This window comes from Nilaparvata lugens, chromosome 9 (assembly GCF_014356525.2).
Source record: "Nilaparvata lugens isolate BPH chromosome 9, ASM1435652v1, whole genome shotgun sequence".
NCBI classification, from domain to species: Eukaryota; Metazoa; Arthropoda; class Insecta; order Hemiptera; family Delphacidae; genus Nilaparvata; species Nilaparvata lugens.
The window spans coordinates 38383193-38395403 of record NC_052512.1 but is presented as its reverse complement, the minus strand read 5'-3'; the positions used below and the strand labels follow the sequence as shown (position 1 = coordinate 38395403).

Sequence of the window (12211 nt, the reverse complement as noted above, 5' to 3'; positions counted from 1 at the left end):
TTTATTATCCAAGATGTCAGAAATGATTTTAGAACCTTTGAGTCTTTACAAGACAAAATTACAGAAATTGCTCTAAATTCAGATTCCTTGGATCAGGAGTATGATATCATGATAGAGCGTTACAACAATTTGTACTCTAAATTCACGGCAAAATGTAGACAGCCATCAACAACTGACACTGTGAGTAGAAACAGTTCTAATAATATTCATCTCCCTCAAGTCAAATTAATTAAATTTAACGGTGAAACAGAAGCTTTCTTTGAAGATATTCTCCTTAATAATATTATAAATCTATGACGTACCTTCAGTAGCGGTTATAGGAGAAAAATCTCCATTGTGAGGTGACAATTTGATACTCTCTCTCTCTCTTCTTAATTAAAGCGACTACAGAGGCAAAAGACTAAAAATGCTGCTGGAACAAAAGGTTCCAGAGCCAAATACTAAAAAAAAGCCTAAAGCTGGCATGGATGCCATGATTAATACAAAGTTCTGAACAGACTACATTTAGTACTGCTAAAGACAGTCGACAGACGCTGAGTGAGTCCACTTCGCTTTTCTCGTCTTGAGGTGGACAGCTGTGAGATCGTCCATACTAAATAGACCTAACCAACACCAACTGTGATTGGCAGTTACTATTCTCTAGAAAAATTTCCACCAATACAAAGGGACGTTACAACTACAATTTAAGATACATTCTCCCACCAAGTGACAGCTATTTTTCCTAGGCAGCTATAAATTCTTTACCTTATAAGGTCGTGAACCAGACTTATATTCTAGGAAAAATGTTGATCTTCCCACAACTTCTACACACACACCTATAGAGTCGACACTACACAACGCAAAAAGCAAGGCTCATGAACTAAGCTGTTGCTCCAGGAAAATTGATGTTATTCTTAGGATAGCTTCTACGCACACACTGAGAGAGTCGACACAACACAACGCCGAAAAGCAAAACAACAAAATCCATTTTCACAACAGGCTAACTTCTCAGGCTAATTCGCATAATTCTCATCGCTCACTATTGTAACAATATTTATTACTACAATACTCCCCCTTCTTGAGTGTGGAACACCGGGTTAAGTCGTAAAAAATTTGGCAGAAAACAACATGACAGTGCTATCGGTAACACCCTGTATAAGACCAATAACGACAAAAGGAAGTATCGACCTCAAAATTTCAAATAAAATACTAATAATGAATCTCAGATTACTCAAACTCGAACTACAATCATGTGAAAGCAACAAATTTTGTTTTTTTTTCTTTAATGTATTTCAAAGAACTAGCCATAAACATCAAGAGGAACAAGCAAAATAACCAAGTTCAAAATTTTTAAATAACCAAGTGGACTAGTAACAAATTTCGATGTCATAATAGTTAAAACAAATCAATCTGAACATAATCAACTAATTTGGAATAATCAAGATATCTAAGAAAACAATGTGGACTACTTGTGAAATTTTGCAACATAAGACACCAAAAAAATTTTGTAAAGTCAACTAGAAATTGTGCAAAACCGGCTGCCAAACTCCACATCTAGACGGGCCCTGTCTCATATGAAGCTAAACAACCAGTAATAGACATCAAACAACAGTGACAAAATAAAATCAAAATTAATAAAACGACCAAAATATTTAAAGAGACTCTCCAATCAATCTTCTGCTGTTAAGTTCATAATCAGATTATCCCATAGCTAACCTCAACAAAAAAAATTTTAAATAGAAACAACAAATTAAAAAAAAAATTATCACAATCATATGACCAGACCCTCATAACTCGACAAGTTGTTAAAATCGAGCAACTGACATTTGACGCATCTCACCACTGAAACAGCTGACGGCCGCCTCATGTCAAAGCAACCCTGACCTACGTATGCAACCGCTTTTCAATGTCATGAAGCCAATAACTACACAGAGTTAACTCACATGCAACGATGTTAGCAGCTTACGTATCATGATACACGTATCAACTTTGCAACAAAACTCACATCACCCATTTATACTACTCTCTCAACTCGTTTTCCGTTCCTTGCACCTTGTGCAACAAATAACGTCGGTTACAGCTGAAGATAAAGGACATCGCGAATTGTCCCACAATTACCTAGCAACACCTACGCTACAATTCTGACTTTTCCCTTTTGGAAAAGACTAAGATCTTCACTGTTTCACAAACAGAGACACAACTATTCAGTACATCATTACCACTTAATTTCCGTTACTCATTACTCACTTGGGACAGCAACATTTGAGGACAATATACATACACCAGTATACCTACTATTTGTGCTTCCTATCACCTTGGTACAACCACAGTATCACAACTAATGGACCTTGGCAACTCAAAAAAAATAACTTACTACGATATTCTCTCAACACATCAAATTACTACTTACTATCTTCTCCTTGTATACTCAATTAAACTCATTTCTCCAGCACATGAAGAAATATGACAGTACAAACGCCTAGGCCAATGATCATGATAACAGACACTGAACCATATCATAAAGAAAATTTTCCACTATCGACTAGTATATAACTGAACTAAGCTCCACAAAAAATATTTGAACAAAATTTTATACTGCCTACCACACTCAATGAAGAACCTTCAGAAACTCAAACCTTTATTTTAAGATTCCATTGACAAAGACAAGCTAAAGCAAACAACATAAGCATTTTCTCAAGATTAATAAAAAGGTCTCCATATTCTATAGTACTGAAACCTGTTCCATTTCCCGTTACATATTCAGTTTTTTTTTTATCACAAAAGTTGTGAAAAATTAAATTACCTCGATTTTCTTCCCGTTTCCTATTTTCTATTTTTTGTTTCATTTAATAATTTTTCCATGTTTATGTTATATTAAAGAACTACTTTTCCTATTCTTCTACATTTCCCGATTCTTCCCCCTTTTAATATTAATCACTTTTGCTGCAATTATTATAGGACATGATTCTATATCCTGTCTATCTTATTCAATTATTCTTCACTTCATTATTACCCCTCATACAAGATTCCTAGAAATTCAAGGACACAAGATACTAAACCAACATTATAATATATTGAATCTCTCTTATTCATCCTCACAATACTGCAACAAAAAATAATCAATTATCCCATCACCAAGTAAAATTAATTCTCATAATTAATTATCACCATACAATTCAAATATTATTTATTTATTTTTAATTTCCCCAATTTCTCTGTATTGAAATAAATTACTTTCCACTGTCTGTATCACCAAATTAACTATAGCAGTATAATATTTATTATTATAAAAATCCAAATTCAAACTCTATAAACTTTCTAAATTTTCTCTCATTCATTATACTTATTTTAGATTCAAATTGACTTATTTATTAACAATTTAACTTTCCCTATTAAATTAAATTTTTGATTTTCACTACCCACATTATTTAGATGAATTTTATCCCAAGAAATTAGATAATAAATTTTGACAGTGTATTGTGGCCATTCCCAGCTATCAATTTAACGAACCTTTCAACTGAGGCTTACCCTAAAATTTCAAAAAAAAAATCCTGATCTTGGTTAGCATTCCATCTATTTTCTTCAGACCCCCATAAATCTTCAGAAAGGAACCACACCAGTCACCAGAATAAAACCTAATTTTAGCTCATACTACTCTGAGTACCTTTTGCTAAAATTCTACCTTCCATTCCACAAATACAACAAGGATAGTCCCAGCTATTAACCTTGATTTGTCATATGGACCTCATCTGAGTAGTGCCCCTTACAACTGGCCACACTCACTCCAGATACTTAATTCATCAAACAAAACTACAACTTCAACAGATAAGATTTCTCACATCTACCTATCTAAGCTCCAAAAAAAATTACCACAGCCTAAAGGAAACGTTAACCAACCCTATCATGTCTGACAACTCTCTTTACAATGCCAGACCACAAAATACACCCTATATTTTTATACCACATTACTGACCCTAACAATGAAAAATTATCAAACAACTGAAATTCCAGTACTAATCAGATAACTAAATTTTGATAGACGAACATCTCAAACAATATAATAAAGGATAGACAATGTTTGTCTCGGCACCAACCTTACAGTATGTTGGCTCACCAGACCCGCTATTGAAGATCAGCATCACGGACAACATCAAGACTCAACACTGCAGCCATCGTCTATCAGCTCAATCAAACGCAAAATCGCCATTCACAAGACTTGGTGGTCTTTGATGCAACACTGAAATTAGGTTTTCATTAGAAGATGCAAGGACTAATTTAAACACAAAATCAAAACTCAAACAAACAAAATAAATTCAACTAAATCAATCAATTATTATTTTTCTGCTATACTCCTCAAATCTAATCTTTCTTCAACTTTATTCCCAATTATCCAGGCTACAATCTGCAATGCTACTGTCACTACAGTCTTCTGACATATCAAAACTTCCACTAAATTTCTGACTGTCCCTGACATGTCATTTTCTATAAGAATCTCGAAAAATAAAATTGTCCCTACACCAGTATAATGCCTTGAGCTAGGGCATCACAGCTAAATGGAAACACAGACAGGGAAAATATTAATATTGATAACATTAATGAAATAATATAAAATTCAACTTCAATTAGTTTATCTTCAGCATTTGTATGCTGCTACAAACTTCAATACTCATTTCTGGAATCAAGCATTCATTAGCCATAAGAATGTTTATCAATTTTATAAATAAACTGATTTGAAATTAACATAATAAGTCAATAAAAAGAGCAAAAGTAGCAGAGTGGCGCAGCAAATTGTGCCGTGCTATGAATTTAGAAAGTTAATTTTGAATTTTGAATTTAGAAGCACACACAATATAACTTAATAAAAGGGATGCTTGATAAACATACCTAGTGCTAGAGAACAGGAAACCAGAAATGACAAGAGAGACAACGAAATAGAGAGAAGGTATCAATTATATTGTCACCTCTTACAGTTAAATTCAACAATTAATAAAACAAAAGGAAGTTACATTGAAAACGTTTTAGATTGAATCATAAGAAGCTTAAAGGACTCTAATTTCAAAAGAGCAATTATTGAAAATTATCATAGATATGTCTCAGAAGTTAATCATAAATAACAATAAATATTTTAAGAAAAGATCCACATAAAATTCATAAAATTCTTAGAACATTAAATTTCGAACACACTTGGAAACTTTAAAACACTATCAAAACATTATCAAATATTAATGATCCCCCCCCCCAATAATAATTATTCAGTATCTTTATATCATGAACGCTGCAAGGACAAACATTCCTCAAGTATCACATCATGGTATACTACCTTAAAAAAAACTATTCAAAAATATATGTCATCAAAACAAATTTAGGAAAGGTTAGGGTCCTTGAAACTTCATTTGATCCTTTACAACTTTAAGATGAGAGTTATTCTAAAACATTAATTTAATCAATAAGAGACCTTTAAAAATTCATTTACTCATTCAACTTTTAGTAGATTAGAAGATTATAATTATTTATAAATTTAAAGAAAACTGAAATTCCCAGCTGGATCCTTACAGAGAAAATATGGCCTCACTTTTCAATGTAAAGATACAACCGAAAATCTATTACTCAAACCAAATTAATAAAATTAATAATCTATCTATCCCCAATAATATCTCAAAATTATGATTTAACAAAAGTCTAATTCCGCACGTTTTAATTGATTGAAAGTCTGTCGTCACTAAAACCCATTTTGTCACATCCGGAGTTCCTGGGACGTTCGTTTAATTTGGAAAAAAGTTGTTACCTCATAGCTGTTTCTTCAACTTGAATCTAGGCTCGGTGATCGAGCTCTACACGTCCAGATGGACAGGAGACAGCATACCCCAAGCTTCTAGGACGGCCATCGATTCAGAGGCGTCTCAGCGGCTTAAAGACACACGTTCATGAACCCATGAAATGATGGATTCGTACGTTGATCCCATACTTGATGTTCCCGTACTTACACCGCTGTTAGAATAAAAAAAAACTAGGATAATACCAATTAACTTAACTTCAGTTATATAATAAAATCAACCTACTTTAGGTTATATAACTCACATCAATTACTTTAAAACCTAAATAGGCATTACCTACTTCAATCTCTTGATTCAAAAGAAGAGAACTTATTTGTAATAAGGGTTACGCCCTATACATAAAGCGATGAGTACATAGTATTCCATAATAGGCCTACATAATTCACAAGTTGATTGAATTACTTCATAATAAGGTATTTCGAGTATTGTTGTTAGTTTAGTCCGTTCTCTTACATAAATCACATTTATGGTGTAATTTGAAAGAATAAATTACATGATAGGTGTTTCCTAAATAATCATGAAAGCTTTTCCTAAGCATCAAAAGACAAATAAAATCTATAACCAAAAAATACTGATAGAGCTCATAATAATATACTGTAAACACCAGTTGGTTAGGATTTAACCAACAGTAATTGAAATTTAGGTTAATAGCTTCCTCTTCAAAAATAGTTTAAATCAAACAAATATCTTAATTCCTACTAATAGGTATTCTAAATTTCTACAAAACATATATCGTTAATTTTCTTACATTACAATAAATACTTTGATGGAAGCTTTCTTTGAAGATATTCTCCTTAATAATATTATAAATCTATGACGTACCTTCAGTAGCGGTTATAGGAGAAAAATCTCCATTGTGAGGTGACAATTTGATACCCTCTCTCTCTCTTCTTAATTAAAGCGACTACAGAGGCAAAAGACTAAAAATGCTGCTGGAACAAAAGGTTCCAGAGCCAAATACTAAAAAAAAGCCTAAAGCTGGCATGGATGCCATGATTAATACAAAGTTCTGAACAGACTACATTTAGTACTGCTAAAGACAGTCGACAGACGCTGAGTGAGTCCACTTCGCTTTTCTCGTCTTGAGGTGGACAGCTGTGAGATCGTCCATACTAAATAGACCTAACCAACACCAACTGTGATTGGCAGTTACTATTCTCTAGAAAAATTTCCACCAATACAAAGGGACGTTACAACTACAATTTAAGATACATTCTCCCATCAAGTGACAGCTATTATAAGGTCGTGAACCAGACTTATATTCTAGGAAAAATGTTGATCTTCCCACAACTTCTACACACACACCTATAGAGTCGACACTACACAACGCAAAAAGCAAGGCTCATGAACTAAGCTGTTGCTCCAGGAAAATTGATGTTATTCTTAGGATAGCTTCTACGCACACACTGAGAGAGTCGACACAACACAACGCCGAAAAGCAAAACAACAAAATCCATTTTCACAACAGGCTAACTTCTCAGGCTAATTCGCGTAATTCTCATCGCTCACTATTGTAACAATATTTATTACTACAAAGAGAATACTCATTTTTAGTGAGAATTTGTTTTCCACTTGAATTGTCCGCCCATTTAGGATCAAACTTTGTGGTTCCAATCATTAAAATTGATTTCAAATGTTCATCTGACAAGAAAGTATTTGGATTCAACAAACTTCATTTTTGAAAATGTCTGCTCACACTTGTAGGTAGATCCAGGAAGAGAAAACATAGCTGGAGCATGGTTTTTTATATTTTTTAAGTCTTTTTTTGGGTAAGTAATTTTAAAGAACAATGTGACAAATAGTTATTGTAGTCACATTCATTGTGAATCCATTGATGTATATTTTTATGTATTTGTGATTCAAGTTGACGCTGTGAGTAGTGGGGTTTTGAGAGAGCTGCCTATCCAATAGAAATTGAGGGGTGTGGCCTCCCCCCTCCACCCCCCCAGCCACAGTCGGCCATTTTGGCCCCGCCCCCAGCCAATAGGAAGCAAGGGGCGTGGCCACGCCCCCCTCCACCCCCCCAGCCCTAGTCAGCCATTCCCCCTCCACCCCCCCAGCCCTAGTCAGCCATTTTGCTCCACCCCCAGCCCCAGTCGGCCATTTTGTCCCCGCCCCCAGCCAATAGGAAGCAAGGGGCGTGTTCAAAATGGCGTCGTGCCCCCACCACCCCAACCAATAGGAAGAGGGCATTGTAGCAGGTGTCCATCTCCCCTACCCAGCATGGGTGTGTTCAAAATGGCGTCCCCCTTCCCTAATGCCCCCACCACCCCAACCAATAGGAAGTGTAGCAGGTGTCCCCAACGGTTCCCCAGCGGCGGCGGCCATCTTTGTTGTAGCAGGTGTTAACTGACTGCCCCAGTTAACACCTGCTTAATTTGCATATTAAAAATATCCCCACATTTAAAATCTTTAAAATCTTTAAACTCTCAAACTACACTACTAGCGCTAAACTCTCAAACCACACTACTAGCGTTTGGTACAAATTAAACTATGTTCCTTGTTTTCCTCCACCACAGGAAGAATGAAAAAAATTACATTTCATATTTGTTTGTATGAGATGTCATTTTCCCCACACTATGCTGTAAAAGGAATGGTGGCGCTTTTTTTAATGTGCTTTCCCCATATTGAGAAAACTCTAATTGAATGTTGCTATAATAGGATGTAGAATAGATCAGGCTAATCTACATACTACTATAGTTATTCATTACAAAGTGTTAATCAACATTAGGCCTATTGCACAACAATATGTTCCTTTTTTCCTCCACCACAGGAAGAATGAAAAAAATTACATTTCATATTTGTTCGTATGAGATGTCATTTTCCCCACACTATGCTGTAAAAGGAATGGTGGCGCTTTTTTTAATGTGCTTTTCCCATATTGAGAAAACTCTAATTGAATGTTGCTATAATAGGTTGTAGAATAGATCGGGCTATTCTACATACTACTATAGTTATTCATTACAAAGTGTTAATCAACATTAGGCCTATTGCACAACAATATGTTCCTTTTTTCCACCACCACAGGAAGAATGAAAAAAATTACATTTCATGAGAATTGTTATTTTTCCCACACTATGCTGTAAAAGGAATGGTGGCGCTTTTTTTAATGTGCTATCCCCATATTGAGAAAACTCTAATTGAATGTCACTCAGTTATTCAATACAAAGTATTAATCAACATTAGGCCTATTGCACAACAATATGTTCCTTTTTTCCACCACCACAGGAAGAATGAAAAAAATTACATTTCATGAGAATTGTTATTTTTCCCACACTATGCTGTAAAAGGAATGGTGGCGCTTTTTTTAATGTGCTATCCCCATATTGAGAAAACTCTAATTGAATGTCACTCAGTTATTCAATACAAAGTATTAATCAACATTAGGCCTATTGCACAATCAATGATGGGAATGGGTTTATTTTTTTATTTTTTTTTTATTTTTTTATATATTCCTTTCTTCTTCTAGAAGAACAAGAGGCGATTTACCTTCTTGTTGTACACACTTCAGATAGAGTTTTTGTTTGTTGAAATCCTCAAGTGTTTGAAGATTCAATACACTCAGAAATTTCTCAGGTAAGTAAACTTCGCAATAATAGTCACCATTGCTGTCATGATCGTATAACCTCATTATGATTCGCTGACCCTGTTGTGTTCTCACTAATCTAGCGTGTACAACACGGTACCACGAAGAAGAAGAAGAAGAAGAAGAAGAAGAAGAAGAAGAAGAAGATAAAGACATAACCTATTAGCAGTGTGTGTGTGTGATAAGTATTCCAGTTTTAATTAGCAGTTAAGTGTGAAGAACAATAAAGAGTGGGCTAATCAGTTTTAGGGTACATTAGAAGAACATTATTTAGAAGTATTCAGTTGAAAAAACTAACAGTGAAGTGTGAAGAACAACAAAGACAATAAAGAGTGAGCTAATCAGTTTTAGGAGCACATTAGTAGTATTCAAAAGACTGATAACATTAGTTTGTATGAGAAGAAAACTGACAACAAACAGAAAACTACTGTTGGATTAGAAGAATGTATTTCAAGTGAGTTGAGTAAATGGAAAATAAACTTACATTGGTTCCGCTGTTGTTTGGCGCTGCCATAGGCGAGGATTGATCTGATGACATCGTTGGAGTTTCAAACTGATACTAACAGAAGGACGCAGTTTTTCGTCATTATATATTATCAACTTGATGAATATAGATGGTAAGAAGTTGAAAGAAAGTATATCTGTTTTGTGCATATGTTGTATGCGAAATTTAGTACAGATGTGCGGAACACTGATAAGGAAACGTTTGCAAATTTCTTAAGGAACGGTCAAAATGTGTGTGTGCACCTTGCATGACTCTGTAACGGACCTAACATCTGCTAGCCGAGTGAAAGATATTAATTTATTCATTGTGCAGTGCACATGCATACTTATATAATTATTGCAACCCCCACATGTTCTGCGTGATAACAAACTGACAGTTGATGGTACCGAGCGGCGCAAAATTATAAAAGCATCGAGCGACATGATATTGCTTGCATTCGATTATAGTGCGACGTTTCATGCACAGTGCAAATGGACAAGCAACAATCCGATAAAGCAGTGGCTGCGCCAACAAGCGAAGAAGCAACAGCAGCAGTCACACCATCAAACAACACGTAAGTATAATAACTTTTTAAATTAATTATAAACTGTAAAAAAAAGCAACAAGTTTTGCAAGTGTTTTCATCGACTGATTGAAAAACAAATATGATTAAAATGTTATACTCTAACAATCAAACTGAAAAAAGCGACAGTAAACAATTTGACTACTTTGAAAACAATTGTCTAACAACTGCAAACGTCGACTGAGGAGGTAATAATAATTGTGCTTGAAGTAAACTGGAAAAATATACTATGTGATTTATGATCGTTTGCAATTAAATTTTGAAAAACAATTGTCTAACAACTGCAAACGCTGGCTGAGGAGGAGGTAATAATAATTGTGCTTGAAGTAAACTGGAAAAATATACTATCTGATTTATGATCATTTGCAAATAAATTTTGAAAAACAATTGTCTAACAACTGCAAACGCCGGCTGAGGAGGAGGTAATAATAATTGTGCTTGAAGTAAACTGGAAAAACATACTATCTGATTTATGATCATTGTGCGTTTGCCATTTTATTCTATACAATTATTTCATTCTATATGTTTGTTTTTCAGCCTGGTTGAGTCGATAGCGCACGACAAGGAGGTGGAGGTGGAAATGGCAAGTGAGGAATGGTGCGTGGTTGACAGCAGCGAATCATCGCCGCCGCCAAAACGTGTGCACTTTTCCACAGCGTGCGATACGCCAAAACGTGGCGGACGGGGCCGCGGCATTTATTTTGCCGAACAACGACGCGTCATCGCTCAGGGCAGAGGCCGGCAAATTGATGTGGCCGGTGTGAGCGCGGACTCGTCCAGTCGCAATAGTGGTCAGCAAGCGGAAGCATCATCATCGTCGTCACTGATTCTGCTAGATGTGACGAACTCATCGCAGCCGAGGATCGTGAACGCTACTAAAATCGACAACGAAGTTGAAAACATTGAGCCGCAGCAAACAAGCTCTTCACAGCGGTAAGACGGCAAAAACCTATTATTACTCTAATACTATTACTACTACTAGCAAAATCAAAAAAAACTATGGATTATACTATTGAACGAAGTACTAGCATAAATTCGTGTGCAGTTCGCTACAGATTTGTTTTTAGAAAATTATTCATCGATGTTGTTCAAACATTATTGCAAATTTTAAAGCCAAAAGTAAATGAATTAATTGTTGAAGAAAGTGATAATTTTGACAAAAATATTAAATGGTATTTTGTTACAACTGTTCAATTGAAAAAAGTAAATGTTGATAGCGGCAGCAGCGATCAATCGCAACAAGAAGAAATCGTTGAAACTATGACAAACGCATCGTTTTACAGTTATACGTCATTGTTAATTAATGTTGATGAACAATTAGATATTTTGCAAGACCAATTTATTAGTGGTGTAGAGAAAATTGAATCAACGCTTGATAAATTTATTAGGTATGGCAGTGGTTGGACTGTAGTTAGCATCATTTCATTTGATTTGAATATTACTCGTTACAATCCTTTAGCTGGCGGAAATAGTACATACATTGAAACACCTGCTTTTATAAAAGCAAAAAGAGCCGTTATAAATGTAAAAAACACAAATGATAGTAAATGTTTTGTATGGAGTGTACTTAGCTATTTTCATTACAGACGTAGAAATATGAATGTTGACTATCTGATGCAATTTGAAAATAATCTAAATTTGACCGGTATTAAGTTTCCTACTACAGTGCATGACATTAAAAAATTTGAAGTGCAAAATTTAAACATTTCTATAACAGTGATTGCTTATGATGCTGCTAAAAAAAA

General features: G+C 34.9%; 1 protein-coding gene and 1 long non-coding RNA gene across 2 annotated transcripts; both read left to right on the top strand.

Moving 5' to 3' along the window:
- Positions 1-674: 674 nt before the first annotated feature.
- Positions 675-7142, top strand: LOC120353137. The gene is made up of 2 exons (XR_005572202.1): positions 675-752; positions 7056-7142. It is a non-coding gene; the product is annotated as an uncharacterized LOC120353137 (long non-coding RNA).
- Positions 7143-9577: 2435 nt separating this feature from the next.
- LOC111057087 lies at positions 9578-11443 on the top strand. Its single transcript, XM_039435831.1, has 2 exons — positions 9578-10457; positions 11004-11443. The coding sequence occupies exons 1-2, from the start codon at positions 10375-10377 to the stop codon at positions 11401-11403; spliced, it is 483 nt and encodes a 160-aa protein (XP_039291765.1). The 5' UTR covers positions 9578-10374; the 3' UTR covers positions 11404-11443.
- Positions 11444-12211: the final 768 nt, after the last annotated feature.

Excerpts from the sequence above, each read along its gene's own strand:
- LOC111057087 (XM_039435831.1), top strand. The coding sequence starts at position 10,375 with ATGGACAAGCAACAATCCGATAAAGCAGTGGCTGCGCCAACAAGCGAA. Across the intron at positions 10,458-11,003 it reads GTCACACCATCAAACAACAC|CCTGGTTGAGTCGATAGCGC; the intron begins GTAAGTATAATA and ends TTTGTTTTTCAG.